We start from the raw sequence: 25,488 nt of genomic DNA on the forward strand, positions 1-25,488 counted from the left end.
CCACTGCCCCCGAGAGGCCCCGAGGCGTGGTGCTTGCCGGCGGCTGCCCCATCCATAGACAGGACAGCCGCGGTTGCCGCTGTCCCTCAGCCCTTGGAGGCCGCTGATCGGACGTGACCGGAGGAGGGCGGCCTCCACCTGAGAGGAGCGTGGGCAGGCCCGCGGCTCTGCAGAGGCGATCCCCGCCGGGCCTGCCTCGGGCAGGCCGGCTGCCGTGACCTGCCGAGCGCCACCGGGCAGCGCCCAACCCCACCGACCGGCTGCAGGGACCCTCACCTCACCCCTCCCTCACACCACCGCTCCGCGATAACCAATAGCCGCCGAGCCCTGCACGTACTGCCCGCCCCCGACACCCGCTCTGACCAATGGAGGCTAAGTAGGCTTCGAGGCGTCTCCCTCTCACTTCTCCCCCCCCGCCGTGCCGCTATCACACAGCCGGCGAAGTGCGCTTCAGTTTGGGGGTAGGCAGATCCAGCGGGCTGTGGGCTGAGCCCTGCGGATCCAGCGTGCCCCGGTTATCTCCTCTCTGTGGCGCCTCGGAGCAGTCTGTTTAGCGGCCCCGTGTATTAGCCCGCTCCGTTCTTCCTGTCCCCTCCCCTACTTCCCCCTCCGCGGGGATCAAAGTGGACTCGACCACTAGCGTTAACGGCTCCGTGCGGGTCACGTGGGCGGCGCGTGCTGCTTGAAAGCGTGTGCGGGCGGCCGTTTGGCGACGCGCGGGCGCTGCCGGCGGGATGAGTTCCGGGCGCAGCAGCGGGCCGGGGATGCTCAGCCGCGGCAGCACCGTGACCCTGCGGGTCTGCACCGTGGGCCTGCGCCCCGAGGTGCCCATCGTGCGGCTCTGGGGGCTGCTGGGCGACCGCCGCGCCGATTACATCAGCCTCCGCGGTCAGATCCAGGCGGCGGCGGGGCCGCGCCGGGCGGCTGCTCCGCGACCAACCGACTCGGTGGCTGGTGGGGTTGAGTTGTGCACGGGAGACCTGGGCCTGGTGGAGGTGGTCGGGCTGTGGTACCGCTGCTGCGTGGTGAGTCGCTCTGGCCAGGACTACCGCGTGTTCCTGCTTGATGAGGGCTGCATGGTGGTCACGTCCGCCTGTTACCTGGCGCGGGGCTGCGAGGAGCTGTTCCGCCTGCCCCCGGAGGTGCTGGGCTGTATTGTAGCTGATGTTGTGCCCTTTGGAAGCCCCGGGGTGGCAGCCTGTGGGGATCCTCCGTTCTCCAACTGGACGGTGGAGGCTATGGAGTTCCTGAGCTTCCTGCACGGCAAGGAGATGTCTGGACGGGTGCAGGAGGTGTTGACACCGCAGCTCATAGTGCTTGAGCTGCCCCAGCTCGTGTCCCAGATGCATCACCTGGGCCTGGCCAGGCAGGTCACTCCCAGCTGGTTCTGCCAGATGCTCAGGCAGTGCCTACCTTATGGCCACCCAAGGAGCCACCCCAAAGTACAGCCTTCAGCATCTTCCTTTGTATCTTCTGCAGTGCCACAGCTTCCCCATGTTTTGCTCTCGTATCAGCCTGCGTCACCTCCTTTGGATTATGTGTACCCACAGCTTCGGTTGGATGTGACAGAGCCTGTTCTAGTGACCCATGTCTCTGACCCACACCACTTCTACTGCCAGTTGAAGAGCTTGTCCCAGGAGATCCTTTGCCTTTCTGATACCATCCACCACACTTACAAATCCTCCTCCTGCTTGCCATTACCCAAAGTGGGCTCACCCTGTGCTGCCCGTGGCAGAGATGGCCAGTGGTACCGTGCACTCCTGCTGGAGCTTATTGCTGGGGAGAGAAACCAGCAACTGGCTCTAGTGATCTTTGTGGACTATGGCAGGAAGGAGACTGTGACCAGAGCTAACCTGTGCCATTTGCCCCCTGAGTGTTTCCACGTACCTGTGGTAACTTACGCATGTGCTCTTCAGGGTATCTCGGATGGGGGTTATGGCTGGTCCCCGTTGCAGATCAGTAAGCTGAAAGCATTAGTGCTAGGCAAAGGAGTGAATGCTCACATCAAAGCCTTTAACTCCTTTGAGCATCTCTATTATGTGAACCTGTATGGGGAAAATGGCATCAACTTGAACTATGTTTTTGGGCTGCAGGCTTGCTGCCTGGTCAGCAGCCATACACAGGTGAGCCAAACTGAGGGTCAGAAGCAGCTGGAAGTAGAGGAATCCCCAGGGGAACTGGAATTGCCTCCAGGAGCACCTCCCATAGTTTTAGCACATGGAGATCTGGCTTCTGCTCCTGTAGCTGATGTACATGTGAACTTAGGTGCATTCTACGATGCGCAGGTCTCCCACCTCCGAGACCCATCTGAGTTCTGGCTGCAGCTCCATGAGCATCAGCAGCTCTTTGGGCAGTTGAAGCAGTGCATGTGGGATTTCTATTCACATGCCGTGAAGCTGGATGGTGCTAGGTGGGATCTACAGCCTGGATCCCTTTGTTGTGCCAGTGGGAAAGAAGGTGCCTTTTATCGAGCAGTGATCACCAGGGTACTGGACAGTGAGGTAGAAATATACCTGGTGGACAGAGGCAATACAGAAACTGTACATAGGTGTGCATTGAAGGAGCTGCTCCCTCAGTTCAGGGAACTGCCTGCTTTAGCTCTGAAGTGTTGTTTGGCAGATGTCTGCCCTCTGAGAGGGAGCTGGAGTGAACCATCTGTGTCTGCGTTTAGAGCGATTGTACTGAACAAGAGACTAAAGGCTCATTTTTTGAGTGTGCATGGTCACAAGTACATAGTTGAAATTTTTGACCAGTCCCAATTAGGAGAGAAAAGTGTAAGTAAACTCATGGCTCAGGGAGGGTATGCTGAATACCACAAGTCTGAAATAGCCAAGAGTGTCCAGAAATCACCTAATACGGCTGTGAGCCTGGCCTCAGATGTTGGGGAAGAAAAACAAATAAAAGCAGAGAAGAGGCTGGGAGAGGAATCTGATCTAAAGAGAAGTGATAGAGCATTTAATTCTTATGCAGCTGTAGTGGTCAGAGGGAGCCCTGTTGCAGCCATTCACAATTCTGCAGGTAGTAAATCTCTTCCTGCTCAGAAGTGTGAGGGCAAGGATAACCCACCCATCTCCTGTACACAAAATTATGACAAAATGAAGCTAAGCTCCTTTTGTGGAGGTCAGTTAGAAGTGGGAACTACAGTTAATGTTGTAGTGTCATGTGTTGAAAATCCGGGTTATTTTTGGTGTCAGCTAAGTAGAAATTGCCAAGACCTTAAGTTATTAATGTCTGAAATTCAGGAGTATTGTGAAAATCCATCCCAACCACATGCTTGGCCAAATTCTCCGTGTTTAGCCCAGTACTCAGAGGATGAAAAATGGTACAGGGCTTTAATTATTAGTGAAGTTCCTTCTGCAGAAAAAGTAGAAGTCATATATGTTGACTATGGCAACAGAGAGCTAGTCTCTCTAGCAAACCTCCGCTCAATTCACAAACGCTTCCTTAAGTTAGAAGTGCAGGCTTTCAGGTGCAGCCTTTACAACTTAATTCAACCAAATGGTCAGGATCCTTTTGCTTGGGATGAAGCAGCAATTCAGGCTTTTCAGGAGTTTGTTGATACTTCGTCATCTCATCTTGAACTGAAGTGTACAGTATTTGCCTTGGCTTCAATAAGCAAGGAGCTGTTTAACATTGTGGATTTAATGACACCGTTTCAGAGTGCTTGCCAGTTTTTGACCGAGAGGGGTGTAGCCAGACCTTTATCTCCTCAAAATCCTGTGTCATCCTTGGTTCATCTTCATTCTTACTACTATTCTATGCATGGTATCAAAATTGGGAGTGAGGAAGAAGTTTATATTACACATGTTGAGGATCCATGGACATTTTACTGCCAACTCGAAAGATGTTCAGATATCTTAGCACAACTTACTGATAACATTGGTCGCCTAAGTGAAAAAATGAGCAGCTTAGAAACCTTGCAGAAGTCTGAGAGCTTGTGTCTAGCCAAGTATACTGACAATCAGTGGTACAGGGGAATAATTATGAAAAGGAAACCTGATACGGAAGTCTTCTTTGTGGATTTTGGGAACACAGAGACAATAGATAAAGATAACCTTCTTCCTTTACCCAGTGATGTTTGTGATATCTTGCTTTTGCCAATGCAGGCCATAAAGTGTTCCTTATCTGATATATCTCATCTTCCTGAAGAAGCTGTAGCATGGTTTAAACAAGCTGTCCTAGAAAGGCAATTAAGAGTGATCATTGTAGCAAGGGAATCTGATGGTAAACTGTTGGTTGAGTTGTTTGATGGTAATACTCAAATTAATGCAAAACTGAAGGAGTTAAGCTTAATGAGCAATACAGGAGCTGGGCCTATAGAAAATGAAACTTTGTGCTCTATAAATATGGATGTGATGGAGAGGAATGGGGGTTCAGAATCCACTTTGGATGCACACAGGACTCTTGAAAGGAAAATAAGCAGATCTGAAGCACAAGGAGAAAGGGGGGGTAGCAAAAGGCACTTCAAGAAAGAAGATGAAAACCTTTCCCAGACTGCTACAAAGGGAGATCTGCCAGCTGGATTACTAGAATCTGAGGAAGTGATTAGTAGTAAGAAGGATGCTTCCCTGTTAAATAAAGCTGGGAAGGAGTCCTTGCTCTCCATCCAGATGGATACACAGTCAGGTATTAAGTCTGATGCTGAAGGTGGGAGTATAGTGCTTGAAAATGTATCTGATCTACTGCAGCAGAAGATAATGCCAGGTCTTAAAGTGTCAGTGTATGTGTCTTACGTAAATGATCCACTGGATTTTTATGTTCAGCTAGAAAGTGATGAGGCTCAGCTTAACAGCATTTCAGAAAGCTTAAATGATAGGACACAAAGAAAGAACCCTTGTGGACAGCTTTGCCAAGTGGGAGACTTAATCAGTGCTGCTTATTCAGAAGACAGCCTGTGGTATCGAGCTGTAGTGAAAGAAAAGACTTCTGATAATTTGATAAGCATACAATATATTGATTATGGTAATACTTCAGTAATTAATGTTGGTCAAGCACACAGACTGCCTGAAAGCTTGTCATCTATTCCAGCAATAAGCATTCACTGCTTCCTAGGTGGACTTAAATGCAAAGAAAACATAGACTGGGCAGAGAAAGCTGTGCTTTACTTCATCAAGAGAACAAGTGAAGTTCTGCTAACGTGTGAATTTGTGGAGAAGGTTAAGGATAAATGGGAAGTTATCCTCAGTGACCATGAAGGTATAATAACTGTGGATTTAGCTGATGAAAATCTTGCAAGTAGCAAAGGATCTTGTTCAACAGAAATACTTGATAAAAGAGCGAACAGTGACACACTAACTGAGTGTGAGCCTTTGCTGCCTCAGGCACAAAATAAAACTCCTTGTATAAGTAACTCTAACTCATTTATCTGGAAATTTCCAGAGGCAGGCCAGACTGTAAAAATTTATGTCACAGTGGGAAATGGTCCAGAATACTTCTGGAGTTGCAGTGCTGATACAGAAGACATGAAGTACATAGAGGAAAAAATCGAGGAAGCTGAAAGTATTGGACTAAAATCTTTGAATGATTGCGGAGCTTGTGTTAAAAGTGGCGATATTTGTCTAGCAAAATATAGTCAAGATGGGAAGTTCTACAGAGCTAAAGTCAGCAGCATAGAAGGTGACAGAGTAGTTGTTAGACATGTGGATTATGGAAGTGAGGAAACTATTAGCATGGAGTTGATCAGACAGATTCCATGTGAATTAAGTCAGTTACCTAATCAAGCATTTGCTTGCTGTCTGTCAGATTTCAATTCCTCTGAGGGTTCATGGCTTAGTGAAGCAAAAGAGAAGTTTAATGATATGACCCAAGATGTCTTATTGGAAGCAAAAGTAATAGAAACTCGAGAATGCAAAGCTTCTGAAGTCCCTCTGTCTGTTGTCAAGCTGGAAGCTTCTGGTAAGAGTATTAATGAAGAGATGAAGTCTTTTTGGAAGGCTAATAAGGGAACTGATGACAAAGCTTTCTCAGACCTTGAGAACCCCATAAAGGAAAACAGATGTTCAACGAATGATACGAGTCCTTGTCTGGAAAGAGGAACTCCTGTTGCTTGTGGATTAGCTCAAGAAGAAAGTGAAAGTGCTTCACTTTGTTCTGAACCTTTCCTGGGTATAACTTCTGAGTGTTTCAATACTGTAGAAACAAGTATGTCAGTCAAAGCTGTTGAGCATATGTCTGGGAAGGCTGAAGATGGATGTGAACCAGCTGAGCATCAAAACAACTTTGATGAAGACATACCTCTGTCTGGAGGAGACAGCAGTAACAATGTATTACTAGAACCAATGAGAAGCTGTAGTCTTCATGTTTTGAAGAGTGAAATGAAAGCTGAGGAACAAGAATTACCTGAAAAGACATTTCAAGAGGATGCTGAGCTGAAAGAACTGACAGGCAGTGCTTCAGCAGCCAGTCTTTTCCTAGAAAACAAACAAGAACTGCAAAGAGAGACAGTGCTACAGTCATCTTCAAGTGATAAAACAGAGATGTTAGGAGCACTGGATCAGTTACAAAATCAATGTTCATATGATGATCTAAAAGAGTTAATACTGGAGCTTGAGGCACTTTCAGTTCAGCCCTTTGCTGAAGAAACACAAGAAACTCTGAAGACAGAGTCAGCTGAAACGCAGACAGCTGTGGGTGTTAAAGCAAGAGAGAAAGTGTTTGAACAGGAATCATTTGAACTACCAGTCATGAGTGAGGACACAGCAGAGTTGGCAGCTCTGAACTTTCTTGAGCTCTTACCATCACTTAATGAGGGGAAGAAATCAGTGCCTTTGGTTAGCAATGGAGAGAACACAGCAGAGCTGATTCCATCTGATGTTCAGCCTTCTTTGGGAGGGAATGCAGAGAAACCAGAATTGAACATGTCTGGAATTCATAAAGCAGAGTCTTTGCAAGAAGACTGGATAGAAGAAGAGCCTCCTTCCCTAAAGCTGTCTTTGTCTGATGGTAGATCTGAGAAACAACTGGACCTGAAGACCCATGACATGCTGTCATTGCTGGGTGCTGAAATTGAACAGCTTCTGGAACTGGTGCTGCCTGATGTGCACCCATCTCAGGAAGATGGGGATGAGGACTCATTAGGGTTGGAACACACTGCACTGCAAAGTTCTGCAAATAGCAGAAGTCAATTTTCGTTTCTTACAGAAGACTTGATGAATCGGAGGTCTGTTTGCACTGTAAAATCATGTGACTGCAGTGTTGAGAAACAGAAGGAGTGGCAGAAGAAAGATGTCTGTTACGTGGAAGAATGGATGAAACGAGACTTCAGTGACTCATTTAAAGAATGTGGAAATACGCATATGCGGTATTCAGCCTGTAAGCCTGAGGATGAAGATGTAGAAGAAAAGCAAAACAAGAAGTTGGCTGCCTGCGATGCAGGTAAAGTATCTGAGTTTTTTTAAGGAGTTAAATAATCAAAATGCTGTGCATATTCAAATGAAAATCACTTTCTTATAGAAGCCTAATTTTTATTGCCTAATAAGTTACTATTTTAATGTTAACATCAGTATGCTTTCATGGCTTAAGGACATCAGATTAAGTGTAGCATCTAATGGATCATGTCACAGACTAACAGCAGCTAATCTTTGAGAGGTTAATGATTTTATGATTGAAAATCATATCTGAACATGAAATGCATATTTAAGACTGTGCAAGATGACAAATTTTAAACTTTCAAATATTAAATAAAAGTTTAGAAGGGGGATGGGGAGTATGGGAGCAAGGTTGTGAGGCAATTTGTGGGTTTCTGTTTTTGGAGGGGTTGTTTTTGTTGTCTGTGGTTTTCCTGTGCTTTTATTTTCTTCCTCCTTTGCTGATACATGATTTTTATAGGACACAGTGAATATATTTGTCATCTGAAGGGCTTTGCTGTTGGTTCAAAATGCGTGGTGAGGACCTCTCAAAAATGGTATGAGGCTCGCATTTTGGAGGTATCTGAAAAAGGTACCAGGGTAAGTAGGGTTTCAATACTCTTTCTGCATACTTAAGATCTGGTCTTTTTTGGTCTTCCTCCAATTTTTTAATATTTTAGGGAAGTCTATTACAGAATTTAAGACTTAATATTCCCAAGGTTGATTCTGCACTTACAAACTACATAGAAACAACTGAGTGGATGCTATATGTCAATACTTGATATTCCCTTCATAGGAAGACTGAAGGATCTGGCTCCAGTTTGAGATAACATATTTGTGTGTGTGTTTCTCTGGCCTGCAAATTAATGTTCTGCTGTGGAGTTGTTACCATTAAATGCTTATGAAACTTATCATTATTTTACTGGTGTTTTATACTGAGGAACTGGTGCTAGAACAATATAAATTTGCGAAGAAACCTAAATTATATTGTAATTAATAATGAATATACGACTATTACTGCTTCAGTGAAATGTATTAAATTAGTGGTTGGTGAGAGTTAACAGATTAATGGGCTGTGTTGTTCTGCTGTTTAAGCTATGGGATAAATAATCTTCCTCTGGTTCAGGGGGAGTGTGTGTGTATGTACACAAATGCACAGATGTTATACTTAACATAAAAGGGCCTTTAAGTTATAATTTAAGATTGCAAATCCAAAAGATCACTTCATAAAAGTAACTTTTTGGAAGATTGAGATCGTGAAGATCATCTTTTACTAGTGGATCCCTTGGGTATCTAAAACTAACCTCAGCCTGTATTCAGATGAGTGTTGGTTATGTTGCCATAACCCTACTGATTTGTTTCCTACTGGTTCTGACCTAGTACATGTTTTCCAGCCTTCCTCTCTCAATATACTCAGGTTAAAAGTTCAGGAGAACCTTGAGCAAATTCAGCAGTGATACTCAGCTTTATTAGAGGTTAACTTGCTCTTCCTTGCTAGATACAGACTGAAAGCCTTCTCAAAGTCAGAAAATCCTCCGCTTTGTTTTCCTCCTACTATGATGTCTTATTTGCTAAGTGTGTTCTCGGGATTGATCCACTGCTGTGTTAAATGTGGTTTGGCTCTGTCTGTACAGGTCTTGAATCTCTCCAGTGGAAATGAGGAGGTTGTGGATCCTGAGAATGTCTGGAATGGTGTTCCTGACTGGGCTTACAAGTCATCTGAGGTAAGGCAGTGTGGTAGTGGACTGGGCAGGATAGTACTGTCTTTTAGAAAGGGCTGAGTTTAGGTGTGCTTCTCCCTGTGTCACCCTGAGAATAGAAAGGCAAAGCAGCGTTAATCTAAATCTGTGTATTCATGCCCACTGCTAGAAGCGCAGTATTTTAAGACTTCATATTATCCTTCCTTCTCTCTGAATCACTATGGAGACTATAGAAACTTGTATTAATGTATTATATAACAGACATACAAATCCATATAAATAGTTTACACAAATTATAAACTGTCAGCCATTTGGCCTGAGGACTGTGAGTTCAGGCTGGGAATAGATTTATGAAAACAGCTTGAAGGAAGAAATGTTATGGGAAGACTAGTATTAATCAAGAACTGTAGAACAATGCTGATTATGGCTTTTGACAGATCATGCTAGTAGAGCATGTAAATAACTGGTAAATTATGAAAAATACTTCTATAATTAAGTAATTGGGAAGTTATAGTAAGACTTTTCACCTGTGTTCTTCATGACATACCAAAAAATGAAAAACTAATCTCTGGAACCTGACACTCAGGTTGTCAGCCATCCTACTGATGATAACAGAATGAATTTCCAGTTTATTCTTCACATGTACTTCTTCCAACAAAGTGAAAAGTGGGCAGAAGACTTCTGTAGTGAGTTATAAGGGGACAGAGCAGTGGTAAATTAAGAGTCCCACACTGCTGATGAAAAAAGTTAGTCTAGTATTAAAGGAATCACTTCAATTGAAAGATATCTTGGCAGTAGTGCCAACTTCCTAACAGAATCCCCCTTTGTTTAGGCAGTAACCCATTTAACAGGAAACTTGCAGTTATTACCAGAGGAATCTTCACTTCAAGGTAAGACTGCCTTAAACTCCAAAGAGGTGGTGAGCTCCATGTTTGGATGCTTTCTTATTTTCTAGGAAATGCTTTATTTATGAAACTACAGTTGAAACCTTTTTTAGCTTATGTATTTACTATTGTTGTTCTGATTTTTCTTAGCATTAGTTTATGTACTATGTACTGTCAGTTTAATGATGAGTATCTATAATATAAGCTGCTACTTTATTGATTAGAAATCAGTTTAGTATTATTTATTCAACTTAGTGGATTGAGCCTTTTGGACAAGTTGGAGTGGTACACCTATGTTACAGATTTTGGTAGGGTTTTGAGCATTGGCCACCAGTATGCTGCTCTTGCTCGCCTTGCCTCAGAAATGTGGGCAACTACTAGGCAGACTCTACTAAGCACTGTAATTTGGTATCTGAATGCCCCAATTCCTTAACAGGTCTTCATCTATAAATCTAAACCCCTAATAATACTATCTTAGTTGTTGTAAAGGTAGTTTGTGAATAGTGCCATGTATGTCTTTATTACTTAAATTCTGAAGTGTTACTAGCAAACACCTATTGTGTACCAAAGAAAATAGTACAAGTTCTTTCTGATTATATACTATATAAAATATATTAAAATCTATGGAATTGTAGAGAATTTCTGGTTGAAATGGACCTTTTAAGGCGCTGAAAGCAAAGTCAACCAGAGCAGGTGGCTTAGGACTTTCCTTCCAAGTCTGGAATCTATCCAAGGATGGAGACTCCAGAACCTCTCTAGGTAATTGGTTCCAGTGTTTGACCAGTGGTTGCCTGATGGAGACTGAACTAAGCTTGAGTAGATATTGCATTTGTGTTTTCAGTGGTTGAATTAGTAATTTCATTTTGGTACACCTGTACAGAAAGTGGGCTGGTTTTCAGGTAACAAATTATGAAGCCTGCAATGGAGATCTAGTTACCTGTTGGGCGAACAGCACAGAAAATGTAGTTAAGGTCATGCAATCATGTGGCATAGATGTAGATCTTGCTGCACATGTGGTCCACTGCCTGCAAAGGCAGTTAGAGTAGAATGTACCCAATCCACAGGATGCAAAAACTGCAATGTGTTACCCTAAGACCACTGAGGAATGGAGTGGCTTGAACTTGTAACTAAAATCTGGGAGTACTGCTTGCTTCATCTTGGGCAGTTCTGTTGTTTCAATTATCCTATCCTTACAATGATAACTTTGCCTGAGTATAGTCTTTTAATATGTTGCAATATGTTGATATGTAGTCCAAAGCCTTGTTGAATTAGACTTTAAATATTAATGCATTTATATGTTTATAGAAAAATTCTGATGGGTCTAATCTATTTCTACTTTCTGTAGAAAAGCAAAGTGGCTACAGTTCACATTTAGCTGAAGATCCCTCATGTTCTCCAACATTGCTGAAATGATGTGTTCACCACATGAAGTTCAACAAGTACCTGTGTCCACAAGAGTTCCTGTGAAAATGTGTTTTCATGGTAACAAGAATACAGGCAAAGCACTGAGTGTTTCTTCAACATAACGGAGCAAATGTCTGTCACTACCATACTTCCCTGCCAAGGAGCAGTACTTGTTACTAGACTGTTACTGTTTGGCTTCTCATTTCTGTACTTTCTTGTTATCTAGCTGCCAGTGGGTGATTCTTCAACAGAGGTTTGAGTTGCTGTATAGGCTACTGTGGTGCACAATACTGCTTTCTGATGTTTGTTTTGAGGAAAGTTGCATTGTTGAGTGTTTTGAGGGGCTTTTTCCCTCTCCAATAATGGTTGAGGGTGTATTTTTTTTTGTGTGGGGAGGAGTGGTTTTTTTTGTGGGGGAACATAGTTATTCAAGTTGAAGTCTTGCATTTGGTGCTGTTATAAAGCAATGGAAGAAGATGGCATAAAGCTTTAGTTGCTGTATACTGTTAATGATTAGTTTTTTCCCTAAGCATAAGCCCAAATATTGTGTGCATACCAAGTATCGTTTTTCAACTGTACTACTGCAGTTAGATGTAGCTGTGCACATTCTGCAGATCCTGGTTCTGTTTTGACCCTAACCAGCTCTCTATAGATCACTGAGCTGTGGTGAATGCTTTGAAATATCAGTCATGTACAAAACAGAACTTCTATTTATGACAAGGCCTTAATTGCACTAATGAAAGATAAAACTTTTCCTACAAATATGCAGACCTAGCAGAATGGTTTTGCTCTGCATGTGTACAGTGGGGGGTAAGGGTTTGTTAAACCAGCCACATCTTATCTCACCTTTTATTCTCCTCATGTGTTGAAAGGAGGTTTCTGCTTTGTAGTCCTGTTCTGTGTCAAGATCTCTGACAATGTAATAGTCTGGGTTAATATCACAGTACATGTCAGGGTTAGTGCTTACACAGTAAGAAGAAACAAGTGTGTGTCTAGTCCCTTAATAGACAATACATATTAATAGTCTGGAGAGAATTTAATTCTGAAAATGGGTCGTAGATGTTGTAATCTCATGTTAAGATCACAAATTATATAAATATTTAATTACTCTGTTAACTGCTCTGCTTGTTCTTGTTGCCTCAGTTTTGTCACCTGATTTTGAAACAAATAGGCTACAGTTAGAAGTACTCCCCCTTTTGCAAGGTTTATTCATTTAGAAGTTGCTCTTCCAGGTGGCAGCTTCAAGGAGTTTTGCTCTAAAAACCAGAGCTTCTGTTAGCAAACCACATAGTCAACTGCTTCTACTGACAGATACAGACAGCAAGTACCTGTACAAAGATGAGTGTCCGAGTAGTACATCCATGACAGAAACATCAAGATGATCAAGCAATGCTTAATTACTCCTTTCTAAAGGGAGTGGTAAAAGTGACACAACTCTTCTGTAATTTCACCTACAACAGTATGACTGACAGTGGTAATTCAGACAGCAAGAGTGGCAGTGCTTGGAGCTTTGACTAAGGGGAATTGTAGTTGATACAACAAGAGTGACCATTTCAGCAGCTTTTGGAATGGAAACAGCCTCAAAGTATCGTAGTAAACACAGATCTTAAATGTAAGTGGATTGAGCTCATATGAGAAATCCTGTGTCTGAACAAACACTTCTGTTACATTAAGATAATTCGTGTAGCTTTTACTGGGGCTTACTAAAATAAGACAGTGTTGAAACCCTTCATCTGGTACCTCTCCGACTTAGGAGGAGCAAAAACCTGCTCCAACTTTGTATTTCAGCTGTGCTCTGACAACAGTTGAAAGTGGTTTAATAACAAATCAGAGATTTCTTTTTTTTTCTTCCACTGCAAAAAAAGTTTGCTGGATGCAGACTGACTTAAACCTTGGTAAACACAACTTCAGCTGTATTCCTTAAAGCTTAACGCTCTGCAAACTTGATTATAAATCAAAACCAGAGAGTTTAAATTACCATCAAATGATTTCCCCTCGGCTGCCTACAAGCAGAAGTTACCCTGTTGCAGTGTTTCAGAGAATCCCACTGACTCATTTGAACTAAATCTCTCTACATTTTGATGATAATAAAAACTAATGCCTTATCTCTTTTATTTTTTTTCTTTTTTTGTTCCACACCCCAAAAGCTGTGTAGGTGGCCAACGTTATCATGTGTCTGAGAATTGTCTGGCCAATATTAGTGTTGTGATGTCTGTAGCATTTTCAGTACTTCTTTGTATTCCTTATTCAGGTTCAGCTGGAGGTAAGTCAATATTGGTACCAGGAATAACATTGGGTCCTATGCCATCCACAAGAGAATCCCACTGATCAAAATCTTTCTTAAGACCTATAAAATGGGGAAAAGAAAGCCTGAGTTGTAATGACTGAGGTAATTGGCTTTTTTAAAGCTACACTAAAAACTGAACCCAAGTTGGCAAAGTAGGGGAAGCATGATGTTTTAGGGAGGGAAAAATGACATAGAATCAGAATAGTTAGGGTTGGAAAGGACCTTAACATCAGCCAGTTGCAACCCCCCTGCCATGGGCAGGGACACCTCACACTAAACCATGTCACCCAAAGCTCTGTCCAACCTGGCCTTTAACACTGCCATGGATGAAGTATTCACAACTTCCTTGGGCAACCCATTCCAGTACCTCACCACCCTAACAGTAAAGAATTTCTTCCTTATATCCAAGCTAAACTTCCCCTGTTTAAGTTTTAACCCATTACCCCTTGTCCTATCACTACAGTCCCTAATGAAGAGTCCTTCCCCATCGTCCTTATCTGAAGGGAGCCTCCACTGGAAGGCTGCTATGAGGTCTCCATGCAGTCTTCTCCAGGCTGAACAGCCCCAACTTTCTCAGCCTGTCTTCATATGGGAGGTGCTCCAGTCCCCTGATCATCCTCGTGGCCTCCTCTGCACTTGTTCCAACAGTTCCGTGTCCTTTTTATGTTGAGGACACCAGAACTGCACACAATACTCCAAGTGAGGTCTCACAAGAGCAGAGCAGGGGGCAGGATCACCTCCTTCAACCTGCTGGTCATGCTCCTTTTGATGCAGCCCAGCATACAGTTGGCTTTCTGGGCTGCAAGCGCTCACTGAAGCCAGCTCATGTTAAGTTGCTTGCTTGTGTTGTTGTACTAAACTGAATGGTTATATAGAAAGCCTCAGGAATTAAATATTAACTTCATACTTGGATGTAAACAGATACTTACTCAAGTGTTTCTGCAGGAAGGCTAATGATGCATGATTGCTTATATCAATAGCTTCATTTGGATCTATTTCTCCTTTTAGTTTGAAAAATCTTCCAATAAGTCCTCCACTCACAAAGGTAAAGTCAGGAAAGCTCTGATGTACTGACCCCCTGCAAACAGAAAAATGAGCCCCAGGCTCTTAAGAATGTCTGATTAAAAGCCTGGTTGCACAGGCTTCTTCAAAGGCAGTCACACATCTTATACTGTCTCTTTTAGCAGAAGATAAAGCAGGTTAATCTCATGAGCATGCAAGATGAGTAGTGAATTCTGCCCTAACCACAGAAGGGAAGAAGTTTTGTACGTGTTTTACTGTAGTCACTGCAACAGCAATCAGAAGTGGCCTTGGCAAAACTTCAAGTTGTCTCTCTCCTCTGAGTATAAGGCTAATTATAGAGGCATCAACTCTGCTGCATGCAGTACCTTAATGAGGCAAGTGTGTAAATGCACCCAGAAGGCTATTTAAAGTGTTCAAATGCAGATTTGTATTTCAGCAAAACTTGCGGCCGGGGGCAGGAATGCACACCTTGGGGTATCATAAACTTAGGGTTACTGCCAGCTTTGAGAAGGCTCTGTCTCTAGTGTGGGAACATACTGCTATCTATTTTAAACATCCAGTGAAAACCTGGGCCATGACCGTCGGTATTGACCGTCTTTCTGCAGTTATATAGAACTATTGAGTGTTTTGGGTTGGAAGGGTCCTTAAAGATCATTTAGTTTCAACCCCCCTGCCACAAGCAGGGACACCTTCTACTAGACCAGGTTGCTAAAAGCCTCATCCAGACTTGCCTTGAACACTGCAAGGGATGGGGCAGCCGCAGCTTCTCTGGGCAACCTGTGCCAGGGCCTCACCTGCCTTACAAGGAAAAACTTCTTCCTAGTATCTCATCTCAATCTCCCCTCTGCCAGTTTAAAGCCATTCCCCCTTGTCCTGTCCCTACAGGCCCTTGACAAAAGTCCCTCTCCAGGTTTCCTGTCAGCCCTTTAGGCACTGGAAGCTGCTCTAACGTCTCCCCTTAAGGAGCCTTCCCTTCTCCAAGGCTGAACAAGTCCAGCTCTCTCAGCTTGTCTCCAGAGCAGAGCTGTTCCAGCCCCTGAAGCATCATCGTGGCTTCCTCTGCACTGGCTCAAAAAGGTCCACATCCCTCTTATGTAACTGAACATCTTCAACAAGAGTAACAATCACAGGAATGATGGATCCTGGCCACTTACTTGATAGTAATCATTTTCTTGTTTGTGTCATTGGAGCTGAGCTTCTTCATCTTTAAGATGTTATCAGCCCACTGGAATTTTTCAGAGTTGATAAAAAGCAGAGGTTGCTGGACACTGTTTTGGTAAATGTCATCTCCAACTGGAAGCATCCATGCATCGAGGGCAATGCCACACCTGTCAAAGACAACTGGGTACTGTCACAGGAGCAGGAAGCTTTGTATGGAAGTTCTCAGCATGCTTTGATTTGCAGGAGACATGGCAGAGAAACACTCTATGAAGCTGAACAGGGGAACAGATGAATGAATCACTTTGTTTCAAAATTATTTCTCCTCTGGGGGAAGACAATCCATTATTGCAGTATCCATGGTCTCAGTTGCCAGGTGCAGCCTAGCACAGGAGATTCATCAGGGTGCCACAGTATCATGATACATGATAAATATGATACAGCTATTGTGTTCCACCGCATCCCCATGGTTGAAAGAAGCACAACTTGAGAAAACAAGACATGCCAAACAAGCCTTTTCTTCAAGAGCTAATCAGCAGTTGGGGGATCTTAGGTGAGGTCCCCTGCTCCAGACCTCTTAAGTGCCAAATGTCTCTTGCTTTGTTTTGCATACTTACCTGAATCTTATTTCTTTGCTGAGACTCTCAATAACTGTAGCACCACCAAAAGAGTGTCCCATCACAGCTATTCTGCTAGTATCAACAGAATCCTGTCAAAAAAATCCAGGTGCTGTAAGAGACTTTTTTCCCCAAACTTCTGTTTCTGTTTTTTTTTTGTTGTTTTGTTTTTATGGAATAATTTTTTAGGCAATAGACCCTACTGAAGTAGGAAAAGTGTTACTTCAGCTCCATTGCTATCTATCTAGCTGAGAATATTTTCACAGATCTACAGTGTGATCTTCAGAATAGTTTACAGGCACCAGTTTAGAAATGGAAGAGGGAAACCAGAAGCAATATTAGGTGTTTAACAACATGCAGTCACAGCCCTTCACTCACCTTTAGGCTATTCCAGTCGAAGTCTGAATTTAGCATATTCGTTACTTCCTCTCCTGAATTGATTTTAAGGATGAGATTGAGAGCTTTGATACACTCCTGTGCTCTCTGCTGCACCTGGGGAGAAAGAGAAGCTGGGACAGAGCAGTGGAAGGAATTTTCAGACAACCACTAGGCTTGCGGGCCCTTTGGACACAAGACTGGCTGATTTCCCCCTACCTTTTGTGTCCGATACTGTAAGAACTATTCTGAACTGCAGAAAGGAACTCTGATGTCTGATCAACAAACAAAAACTGCTTTTTGGAGGTCCAAAGAGTTGAAGTTCTTGTGTAGATCCTCTGCACATGGAGGATCTACATGCACATGTAGATACAAGTGCCAAGACCTTCAATCCTTCATCCTGTCACTACTCAGAGAAGGGGCTGCTGGGATGTGCAAAAGCTTAAGTTACACAACTACAAGGAAGGCTAATTCGCTCCTCCTCCTTTTACTCACTTTGATGAGCAAATGTCAATACATCACTAGTCCCATCAGCACAACACCCCTGAAATCGTCTTTACACTGGATAAACCCAAAATAAGAAACACTCAAGAAGCCAGTCTTTTTGTGTACATATATATATATATATATATACACATATTCTTGAAAACTGCACAAAGCTGTTGCAAATAAAGGTTCTCATTGTTCAGAGTAAGAAGTGGTTTTGACTTCAGTATATCAGTAAAAGCTTCAAAAGCAGCCAGAGAACAGTGCTGTCCTTGGGAACTGCAAGATGTCTGTGCATCACTGAATTTCAAATAAATCTCAATCTCCTGACTTATCCATTACTGAAATTTGCAGGCAACAGCATCTGGAGGTTATTTGCAAGCTCAGACACTATGCATTTAGACTTGTAAGCAGGATGTTGTATGCACATAGGAAATGACTCTTGTACTGCTGTCTGTATGGCCCAGGGAGATAAACACCTCCCTGGCTGAGTCTGCCTTAGTGAGAAGAAAACACTCCCATTATTTTAAAGGTTAAGTCTATGCTTGGAGGAAATCATCAGTATGACCATTATCACATCTAGTATGGATTCTGCTTATCACCAGGGAAGCCTGCATTGCCTATATTGCTATAAACCACATTAAAGTGTGTTGAAGATGATGAAGCAAACATGATTCATCTTGCTATCCAACGGTAAACAAAAGCTAAAGCAAGCCTAAGAATACACAAACATCTGAAATGAATTCTGTGTCACTTAAAGGCTGGGCTGGGCAGCAAAAGTATGAACATACAGAGAAGAAACAAAGTTGACTGGAACCAGGGGTGAAACAGCTGACTACGCTCAACAGTGCAACTTCACGAGAAAACTTTGTTGAGGAACCAGTTTATGCTCTGAAGAAAGCTGTTGTTGGCTTTCCCATCTTCTGGGACACAGGACTTATGCATTTTTGCATATACCCTGAGTCATAGCAAAAGACTGCAGAAACAGTCAAAGGGAAAGAATCTGCTGGCTAGCCCTCAACATACCACTTGTGCCTCACTTCCTAGAGCCCAGACTTGGATGAGTACCTGCTTATGGCGCAAACAACGCTCTTCCTCTCCAGTTTTCAATTTCCTGTAGTAGATCCACTCCTTCTCCAGGCCTGACGCAGACTCTTCCTGTGGTTCAGAAATGGACTTTTTTTTACAATAATATGTTGCTGAAGCAGATTCATCTCTGTAATATCAACATAAGGTTATTTCTGGCGATGTTTAAAATGAAATTGGCGAAGTTTTAGATTTCACTTATCTCAAGAGATTCAGCTACCAACCAGTGCTGCTGCAATCACAACTGAGCATTGACAGACTTTCTAAATCATGCTTTAACCCCACCAAAACTCCCACTTTCTTTATATTATAGAATCATAGAATAGTTAGGGTTGGAAAGGACCTTAAGATCATCTAGTTCCAAACCCCCTGCTATGGGCAGGGACACTTCACACTAAACTCTGTCACCCAAGGAAGTTATTATTCAGGCTCTAACAGAGAGAGAAAAACAGATTGCCTGAAGAATGATGAATGTTATCTACCTCAGGACTTCTCATTCAAGGGCTTATCTAAGCAAATCCCCTTTAGAATCAACTAGACTGGAAAACACCTTTAAGATCAAGTTCAACCTTTATCCCAGGAGTCCAAGTCCACCACTAAACCTGTCACTAAGCGCCTCATCTATGTGTGTTTTTGAACACTTCCCAGGACAGAGATTCCACAACTGCCCTGGGCAGCCTGTTCCAATATCTGAGCACTCTTTTGGTGAAGAAACTTTTCCTAATATCCAGTCTAAACCTCCCCTTTGCCTAGATAAGATTAAGCTGAGAAACAGAGAGGGGGTGAAGAGCAACAGCATGTGAAGAGGGTGGCAGGGCTGAAGAAGGTAAAGTAGTTTTTCTTTAAAAATACACATAAGTTCTTCTTTAGAACTTATTTAATGTGATAAAGTTTATTTCCATCAGAACTCAGGAGCGTGCAGTATACGCACCTGTGTTCCACAGCAGCCACTACAAAGCCTTGAGAAGCCATCTCTATGCAAATAGCAGAATAGATGGTCCTGTAATCAAAACCACACCATGGTGAGACATGTGCATAGGTCATTATTTCAGTTAGACTGCTCTTTAAACATTGACCACACTATGTATGTGTGATTCACATAGGCTCACACACATAGGTTCATATTTCTTGTTTGAATTTGCTAGCCAGTAGAGCAGGCTTTTGTATGCCAGGCACCAAAGTCTTTTCACAAAACCCTGTTACTGTTTTACTATCTATTCAGAAGAAAAAATGCTAATGGTTTTAAACAAGTAGCACATATCACACTTTACATCTTGAAAGAGCTGTCCAAAAATCAACTAGTTAATCTTCACACATGCTTTAAGAAATACATGGATTAAGAAACACATGGATTAAGAAATACCTTCACCCCTAAAATACACAGGGGAAACACAAACAAGTACACCAACCCTGCTTTTATTTACTGCTGTTGATTTCAGTGGAAGCGTACTGATACACAGCAGCCTGTTCAAATCTTTTTCAACACCACAGAGATCTCACCCCCTACTGAAAATCTGCTCAGAACCATTCAGGAGGCTGCTGTCTACACAGACAACAAAAATAATCTGTCAGCAATCTGTGGAATTACCGAAAAGCTCCAAGTCCATGGGAAAAAATGAGGAGTGGGTATTTTTCTCCCATCTTAAAAGCAGCATTTGACTTTGCAGGACAGGTCACTGAACCTAGATAAAAATCGAAGCATATGTCATTATTACTGAAATGAGAGAATCTGGTGACTGCTGATTTCTTGGTGATCATCTAAAGATAAGGTACCAAATCTCATCCTTACTATACAGGAGACAAATACAGATCTGATTCTGAAAACATTTTCTACTAGCGAAAAGAAGTTACTTTCTTCCCCTCCTCCCATCCACAGCCTAGCACAAGTGCTACATATCTCTTAAACCCTATGAAAACAGATTTACAGGGATAGGCACACATGCAAGTCTAGCTGGTATTCAGACCTTAGGATCTATCTGACCTTTGTATATCTACACATTTCCCTGTGGTATTTAAATCCCAACACATAGGTGCAGCTTATCCAAGCTCTTCCTAGAGCAAACTGCCCAGCCATTCCTACTCAGAGCAGTCAAGACACTGCAGATCTGCCTGAGAACTGGGTCATGTTCAGCATTAAGCCTCACTACACAAACCCACCCCAAACAAACACACTTCTTTGAGAAAAGCTGTTTTTTAATCCTGCAGCAGTAACACAGGGCTCATGGAGCACTGAGGTGACAACTGAGTGTACAGAGCTCATGCCCTTGCACTAGTCAAGGAATAAAACCAGAACCAGTCTTACCAACGTAGTACTGGAAAAGCCTTTCTCCTACAACTCGATACATGTTAAGGAAGTCAGAGAGTCCCTGATAGTATTCTTTATCTGGAATCCATGGTGCCTCTTCATTATCCGTGGCACTGCATGATGGATAATATAGGCGCAAGAAGCTTCCCTGTGAAGAAAAAGTAGAAACATTTTTGCCAAGCGCTTCACATACAAGAATGACAGCTCAAGAGAACTAACTCATGAGAAAATGGCTATCCTAGATAGGCTTTGATGCCAATCCTATGTCTCTTTCTGTCCCTGCAATGAATTTAAAGTAGTATGACTGTTGGCATCCAGGCAAAGATACATATCACCTTCTCCAGGTTATGCTATGGCTAGTTCATAATGCTCCATTTCATGAAGTTAAGCATTACAAACACTACCTATTTGCTCCATTTCTGCATACTGTTGGATCACTTTTTCTGTGTTCCTCACTATGTCTCCCCTTCAGGGAATGGCACAATGCTGCAGTTTGATCAGTTTAACAGGGGTGACTCTTCACCCTTCCAGCTGTTACTGATCCAATTCAGCTTGTTAACTGGGGAAAAAAAGAACCCTTCTAGAAGTATACCTTTCTTCTAGGTTTGCAAGACAAATTTTACCCTGAGACTCGTTTCTTCAGCAGAGGAGATGTGGGTAGAGTCATGGGCATGATCTCAATGTGGCTATAGTATGGCTGGCTAAGCTGAGCAAAAGGCAGTCAGTAAAGGTCCTGGGCAGCTGCACAGCAAGGGAATGCAATGTACTGTTCTTCCTCCTCATCCAGATGTTTACAAATTTGCAGTGGTTCATCTTTCTAAACACAACTTTGTTAACGTGTGCTTTAACCACCTCTGTTTCTTACCAGTTTGGATCTTCTTTTACTGTCTGCACTCCAGGTCTTCCAGGAAACCACCCAAGCTTTCCACATTTACACAGATCCTCCATAGCCCCTTGCCAAGATTCCTTCTATGCAGACAGTGGCAATGTAGCATGGCACACCTCAGAGCAGACCTCCCGGCAGATAATCTGTGTGTAACTTGTATTCTTACTTCCTGGTTTGCAAGGAAGCTTGTGACACTATTCAAATTCCCTGTCTTGCTGAAACTGTACTTTTTAACAAGTTAAGTCTAGGGACAAAAATAATGTGATCTTTGGAACAAACTCTGTTTTCTTGAACACTAATTTATCAGTTTCATACATAACATGTGCCAAAAACTTGTTTAATGAAGCCTGATTCTATTTAGTCATCAAACTTAAATCAAGCTTTGACACAAAGACCATTACAGAAGAAATCATCTTCATCTGCACAGGAAGTGATATTAATTTGATCCCAGAATGATTCCAGTGAACTTCCCCAGGTGACTAACTGCATACCAGAAACGGGAAGAGATTCATTACCTATACCTGAGAGAACTGTAATTATACAGACTGCTTATCTCAGAAAAACACACAGTCTAATTGCAAAGAGAAACTAATCACTTATTTTATACTAGTATGGAGTAAGCTCGGTAAACAAAAACATATGAATAACCACTACAGACTGCTCACAAGTTCCACTATACCTGGCTAGCCTGACGAATAAAACCACAGTGTAGATACAGGCACATTCTCATGGAAAAATTAAAAAGCAGCAGTATTTGAAATGGAAACCCACAAGTGAGCTCACTATTTATTGTCTATTTACTATGCCTATTTACTGTCCCATCTCCTTAACATGGCTTTTCTCTGTACTAACCACTTACAGAACTGACATCCTGTTCTTTTACAGATAGATAAAACCTCACGAAGACACCTCATGCTTTACCCTGTGGCTGAAAAACTGCCTACCCTCATCACCCAGCCCTGCCAAACCCTGTTGGGATCTTTGTGATGAGAAAACAGCTACAGTCTCAGAGACTGCAGGTGCAGTCCCTGCAGCAGCCAAAGCAGAAGGGAGCAGTGGGATGGATGGGAAGAACCCCATGGGTCCCAGGAGAACACAAGCTGGTCTGCATTATCTTGCCTAAGGAAGCCAGGAAGGCAAGGATGTTAGGAGGGAGGGAGGGAGTAGCTGTAGGGGAGCCTTGTAGTTTATATCCGTCTGGTAAAGGCCCAGTACACATGCTACACTGGGACAAAGAGGACAGGAAGCTCAGCTCTGAGTGTGTGCCATGGAGCATTCCTGCACACAAACAAGACTGTCTGATGCATCTGTACAACTATAGCAAGTTGTTTCACTAACACTGTGTCTTTAATCCTAAGAAGGAAGCACCAAGAGCTTTACCTCAATTGCATTTTCTGTCATCAGGTCTGTGCATCCAACTGAGTGTGGTCCCTTTCCTTTAGGAATCCTATAAAATTTCTCAGCACTGCTGCTCCCCGGTTCCATTGGTGCATTCACTGACAAACCTGGGGAAAACCACAAAGCAAATTAAGAGACTGCAACGTCCTGTGTGAAAGATCACCCACCCTGACAAACATGCAGGAAATTCAAGGTTGAGCTAATACAAGAACCTGCTGATGAGAATCAGAGACCTGAAATCCCGAGTCACCAGCCGGACCTGCTCTTTTGGGGGGTTCCCTTGGAGCAGTATCCTGAGTCCCAAGGCTCAGAGAACACCATGCACGGAATAGAAAGGCAGGGAGGAATCCCTTGGCTGTGGGCGCTGTGGCAATGCTCAGGAGGTCGAGGTGGGGAGGTGCAGAGCAGCAGCAGCAGCAGGCTCACTTCTTGGCCACCAAGAGGCAAGCGCAAGCTCAAGAGCGGCAAGTTTCAGTTGTGAAGGCAGCTACTAGCCTATGACATGGAGCTGCTCCTCCTCGTTCGACCGGCAGAGAGCGGAGATTTCTCAGCTCCTCGGTGAGCAAAACAAGCCTGCGCATCGGGGTAGAAGGATGTCACAGAGAAAACCGAACGCCGGAGCCGTTCCACAAGAGGGAAGATGAAGGCTGGATCTGATCACTAGAGAGAAACGGCCTGTCCGTGCAGGGGACGCTGTTGGGAAGCCAGCCCGTACCTGGGATGAGCCCTCGGAGCCAGCAGAGCGCAGCGGGGAGCAGCCGCATCCCTCCTTAGGCAGCGGCCCCCCCGCTCCGGCAGCCGCCGAGGCTCTAACCAGCCACTTTTCCGTCTCCCGGTGACAGCGGCAGCCCCGGCACTGTGAACCCCAAACCGCGAACCATGTCCAGGCCGACAGAGAGGCCCCACCAGCCCCCAGGCCCTCCGGGGCGGACGGGGAGGGGCCGCGGCGGGCGGAGCGCGGCCGCTCCTCCCCGGAAAGGGCGGTGTTTGCCGGCAGCCCGTTCCCGTCAAGATGGTGCGGAAGCTGAAGTACCACGAGCAGAAGCTGCTGCGGCGGCTGGAGCTGGTGAGCTGGGAGGCGGCGGCCGGGAGCTTGGCTGAGGTGAAGGCGCTGCGGCGATACCGGGTGGGCCGGCGGGAGGACTACGTGCACTACAAGGCGCTGGCCCGCGAAGTCCGCACCTTGGTCCGCCGGCTCCGGGACCTGGGCCCGGCCAGCGCCGCCTTCCGCTCCCGCTGCGCCGCCGCGCTGCTGGAGAAGCTGTACGGGCTGGGGCTGGTGAGCGGGCGGCAGTCCCTGGCCGTCTGCGAGAGCCTGTCTGCGGCCGCGTTCTGCCGGCGGCGCCTGCCCTGCCTGCTGCTGAAGCTGCGGATGGCGCAGAACCTGCGCCATGCCGTCACCTTCGTGGAGCAGGGCCACGTCCGCGTGGGGCCCGAGGTGGTGACCGACCCCGCCATCCTCATCCCCCGCGCCGTGGAGGACTTCATCACCTGGGTGGACGCCTCTCGCCTCCGGCAGAAGGTGCTCGACTACAACCAGGAGCGCGACGACTACGACCTGGCCGCCTAGGGATGCACTGCCTGCCCTGCCCGCTGCTTAGGACACGATGGGCAATAAGGACACACGGTGGTACCACTATCAGATGTAGAGCCCCCCTCAACATACCTGAAAGGGGAGAAAAGAGGAAACCTACCACTGGTACCATGTTGCTCTGCTCCCAGCTTCCCTTTGCACCTAGCAACTCCATTCATCAACACAGAGAAAGTTCCACATCTGTCGCTTGGAGAAAACACCTGATAGCCCAGCTCCATAGAATCACAGAATCAATTAGGTTGGAAAAGAACTTTAAAATCATCAGGTCCAACCATTGTCCCAGGACTGCCAAGAGCACCACTAAACCATATCATGGAGGGCCTCATCTACACAGGTTTTGAACACTTACAGACCCAGTGAATCCACCACTGCCCTGAGCAGCCTCTTCTAATACCTCCCTATGAAGAAATTTTTCATACATTCCCATAAAGTGAAACTGCTCAGAGGGAGCTTTACCTGATGCAGGAGAGGATGTGATTGGGTTTAAATGCTTGGCTGCTACTAATAGCAGCTGGAAGAAAGTTTAAGTGCAGATGAAGATTGAGTTTAAGACTGAGCTTGACAGCTTTGCTGCTGCTCTTTGAAGAGGTGGCCCTGCTGGTTCTTCCTGCAGCTGGCTCAGTGACTGGGGGAGCTGCTCGTGGGTTTCCTCTTGATACCAGGGAATGTGTATATGGGGGAAAGGCAGAGATTGTGTGGGGTCAGCTGTAAACAGGGAAGCTGAGTACTGCGTTTCTGGAACTGTAACAGTTTTAGCCAAAAATTGAATTAAAATTTAAAAAAAAAAAAAAAAAGCTGACTTCATTTTCATGTGAAATTGTAAAGGGAAGTTTGATGCCCTGGGTTCAGCATCTTTGCTGTACAGGGTTCCAGCGGGCAATTAAGCATCATTTATGGAGCCAGATCTAACTGGAGAGGTGTCTGGGCAAAAACTGTCCT

The 25,488-nt window shown here is 44.4% G+C and overlaps 3 protein-coding genes across 3 annotated transcripts; 2 read left to right on the forward strand and 1 right to left on the reverse strand.

The window, feature by feature from the left end:
• Positions 1–734: 734 nt before the first annotated feature.
• Positions 735–13,439, forward strand: TDRD6 (tudor domain containing 6). The gene is made up of 5 exons (XM_013128371.3): positions 735–7,374; positions 7,828–7,946; positions 8,981–9,070; positions 9,879–9,936; positions 11,276–13,439. Exons 1-5 carry the CDS (start codon positions 735–737, stop codon positions 11,341–11,343), a joined length of 6,975 nt encoding a protein of 2,324 aa, XP_012983825.3. The 3' UTR covers positions 11,344–13,439.
• On the reverse strand, positions 12,513–23,890 carry PLA2G7 (phospholipase A2 group VII). The gene is made up of 11 exons (XM_031046563.2): positions 23,671–23,890; positions 22,938–23,062; positions 20,669–20,819; positions 19,955–20,048; positions 19,298–19,366; positions 18,349–18,496; positions 16,798–16,911; positions 16,420–16,511; positions 15,799–15,972; positions 14,551–14,699; positions 12,513–13,681 (listed from the first exon to the last, which is right to left on the reverse strand). The coding sequence occupies exons 1-11, from the start codon at positions 23,717–23,719 to the stop codon at positions 13,578–13,580; spliced, it is 1,269 nt and encodes a 422-aa protein (XP_030902423.2). The 5' UTR covers positions 23,720–23,890; the 3' UTR covers positions 12,513–13,577.
• On the forward strand, positions 23,871–25,317 carry IMP3 (IMP U3 small nucleolar ribonucleoprotein 3). The gene has a single exon (XM_031046577.2). The coding sequence runs from the start codon at positions 23,968–23,970 to the stop codon at positions 24,523–24,525; it is 558 nt and encodes a 185-aa protein (XP_030902437.2). The 5' UTR covers positions 23,871–23,967; the 3' UTR covers positions 24,526–25,317.
• Positions 25,318–25,488: the final 171 nt, after the last annotated feature.

This window comes from Melopsittacus undulatus, chromosome 3 (genome assembly GCF_012275295.1).
Source record: "Melopsittacus undulatus isolate bMelUnd1 chromosome 3, bMelUnd1.mat.Z, whole genome shotgun sequence".
NCBI lineage: Eukaryota > Metazoa > Chordata > Aves > Psittaciformes > Psittaculidae > Melopsittacus > Melopsittacus undulatus.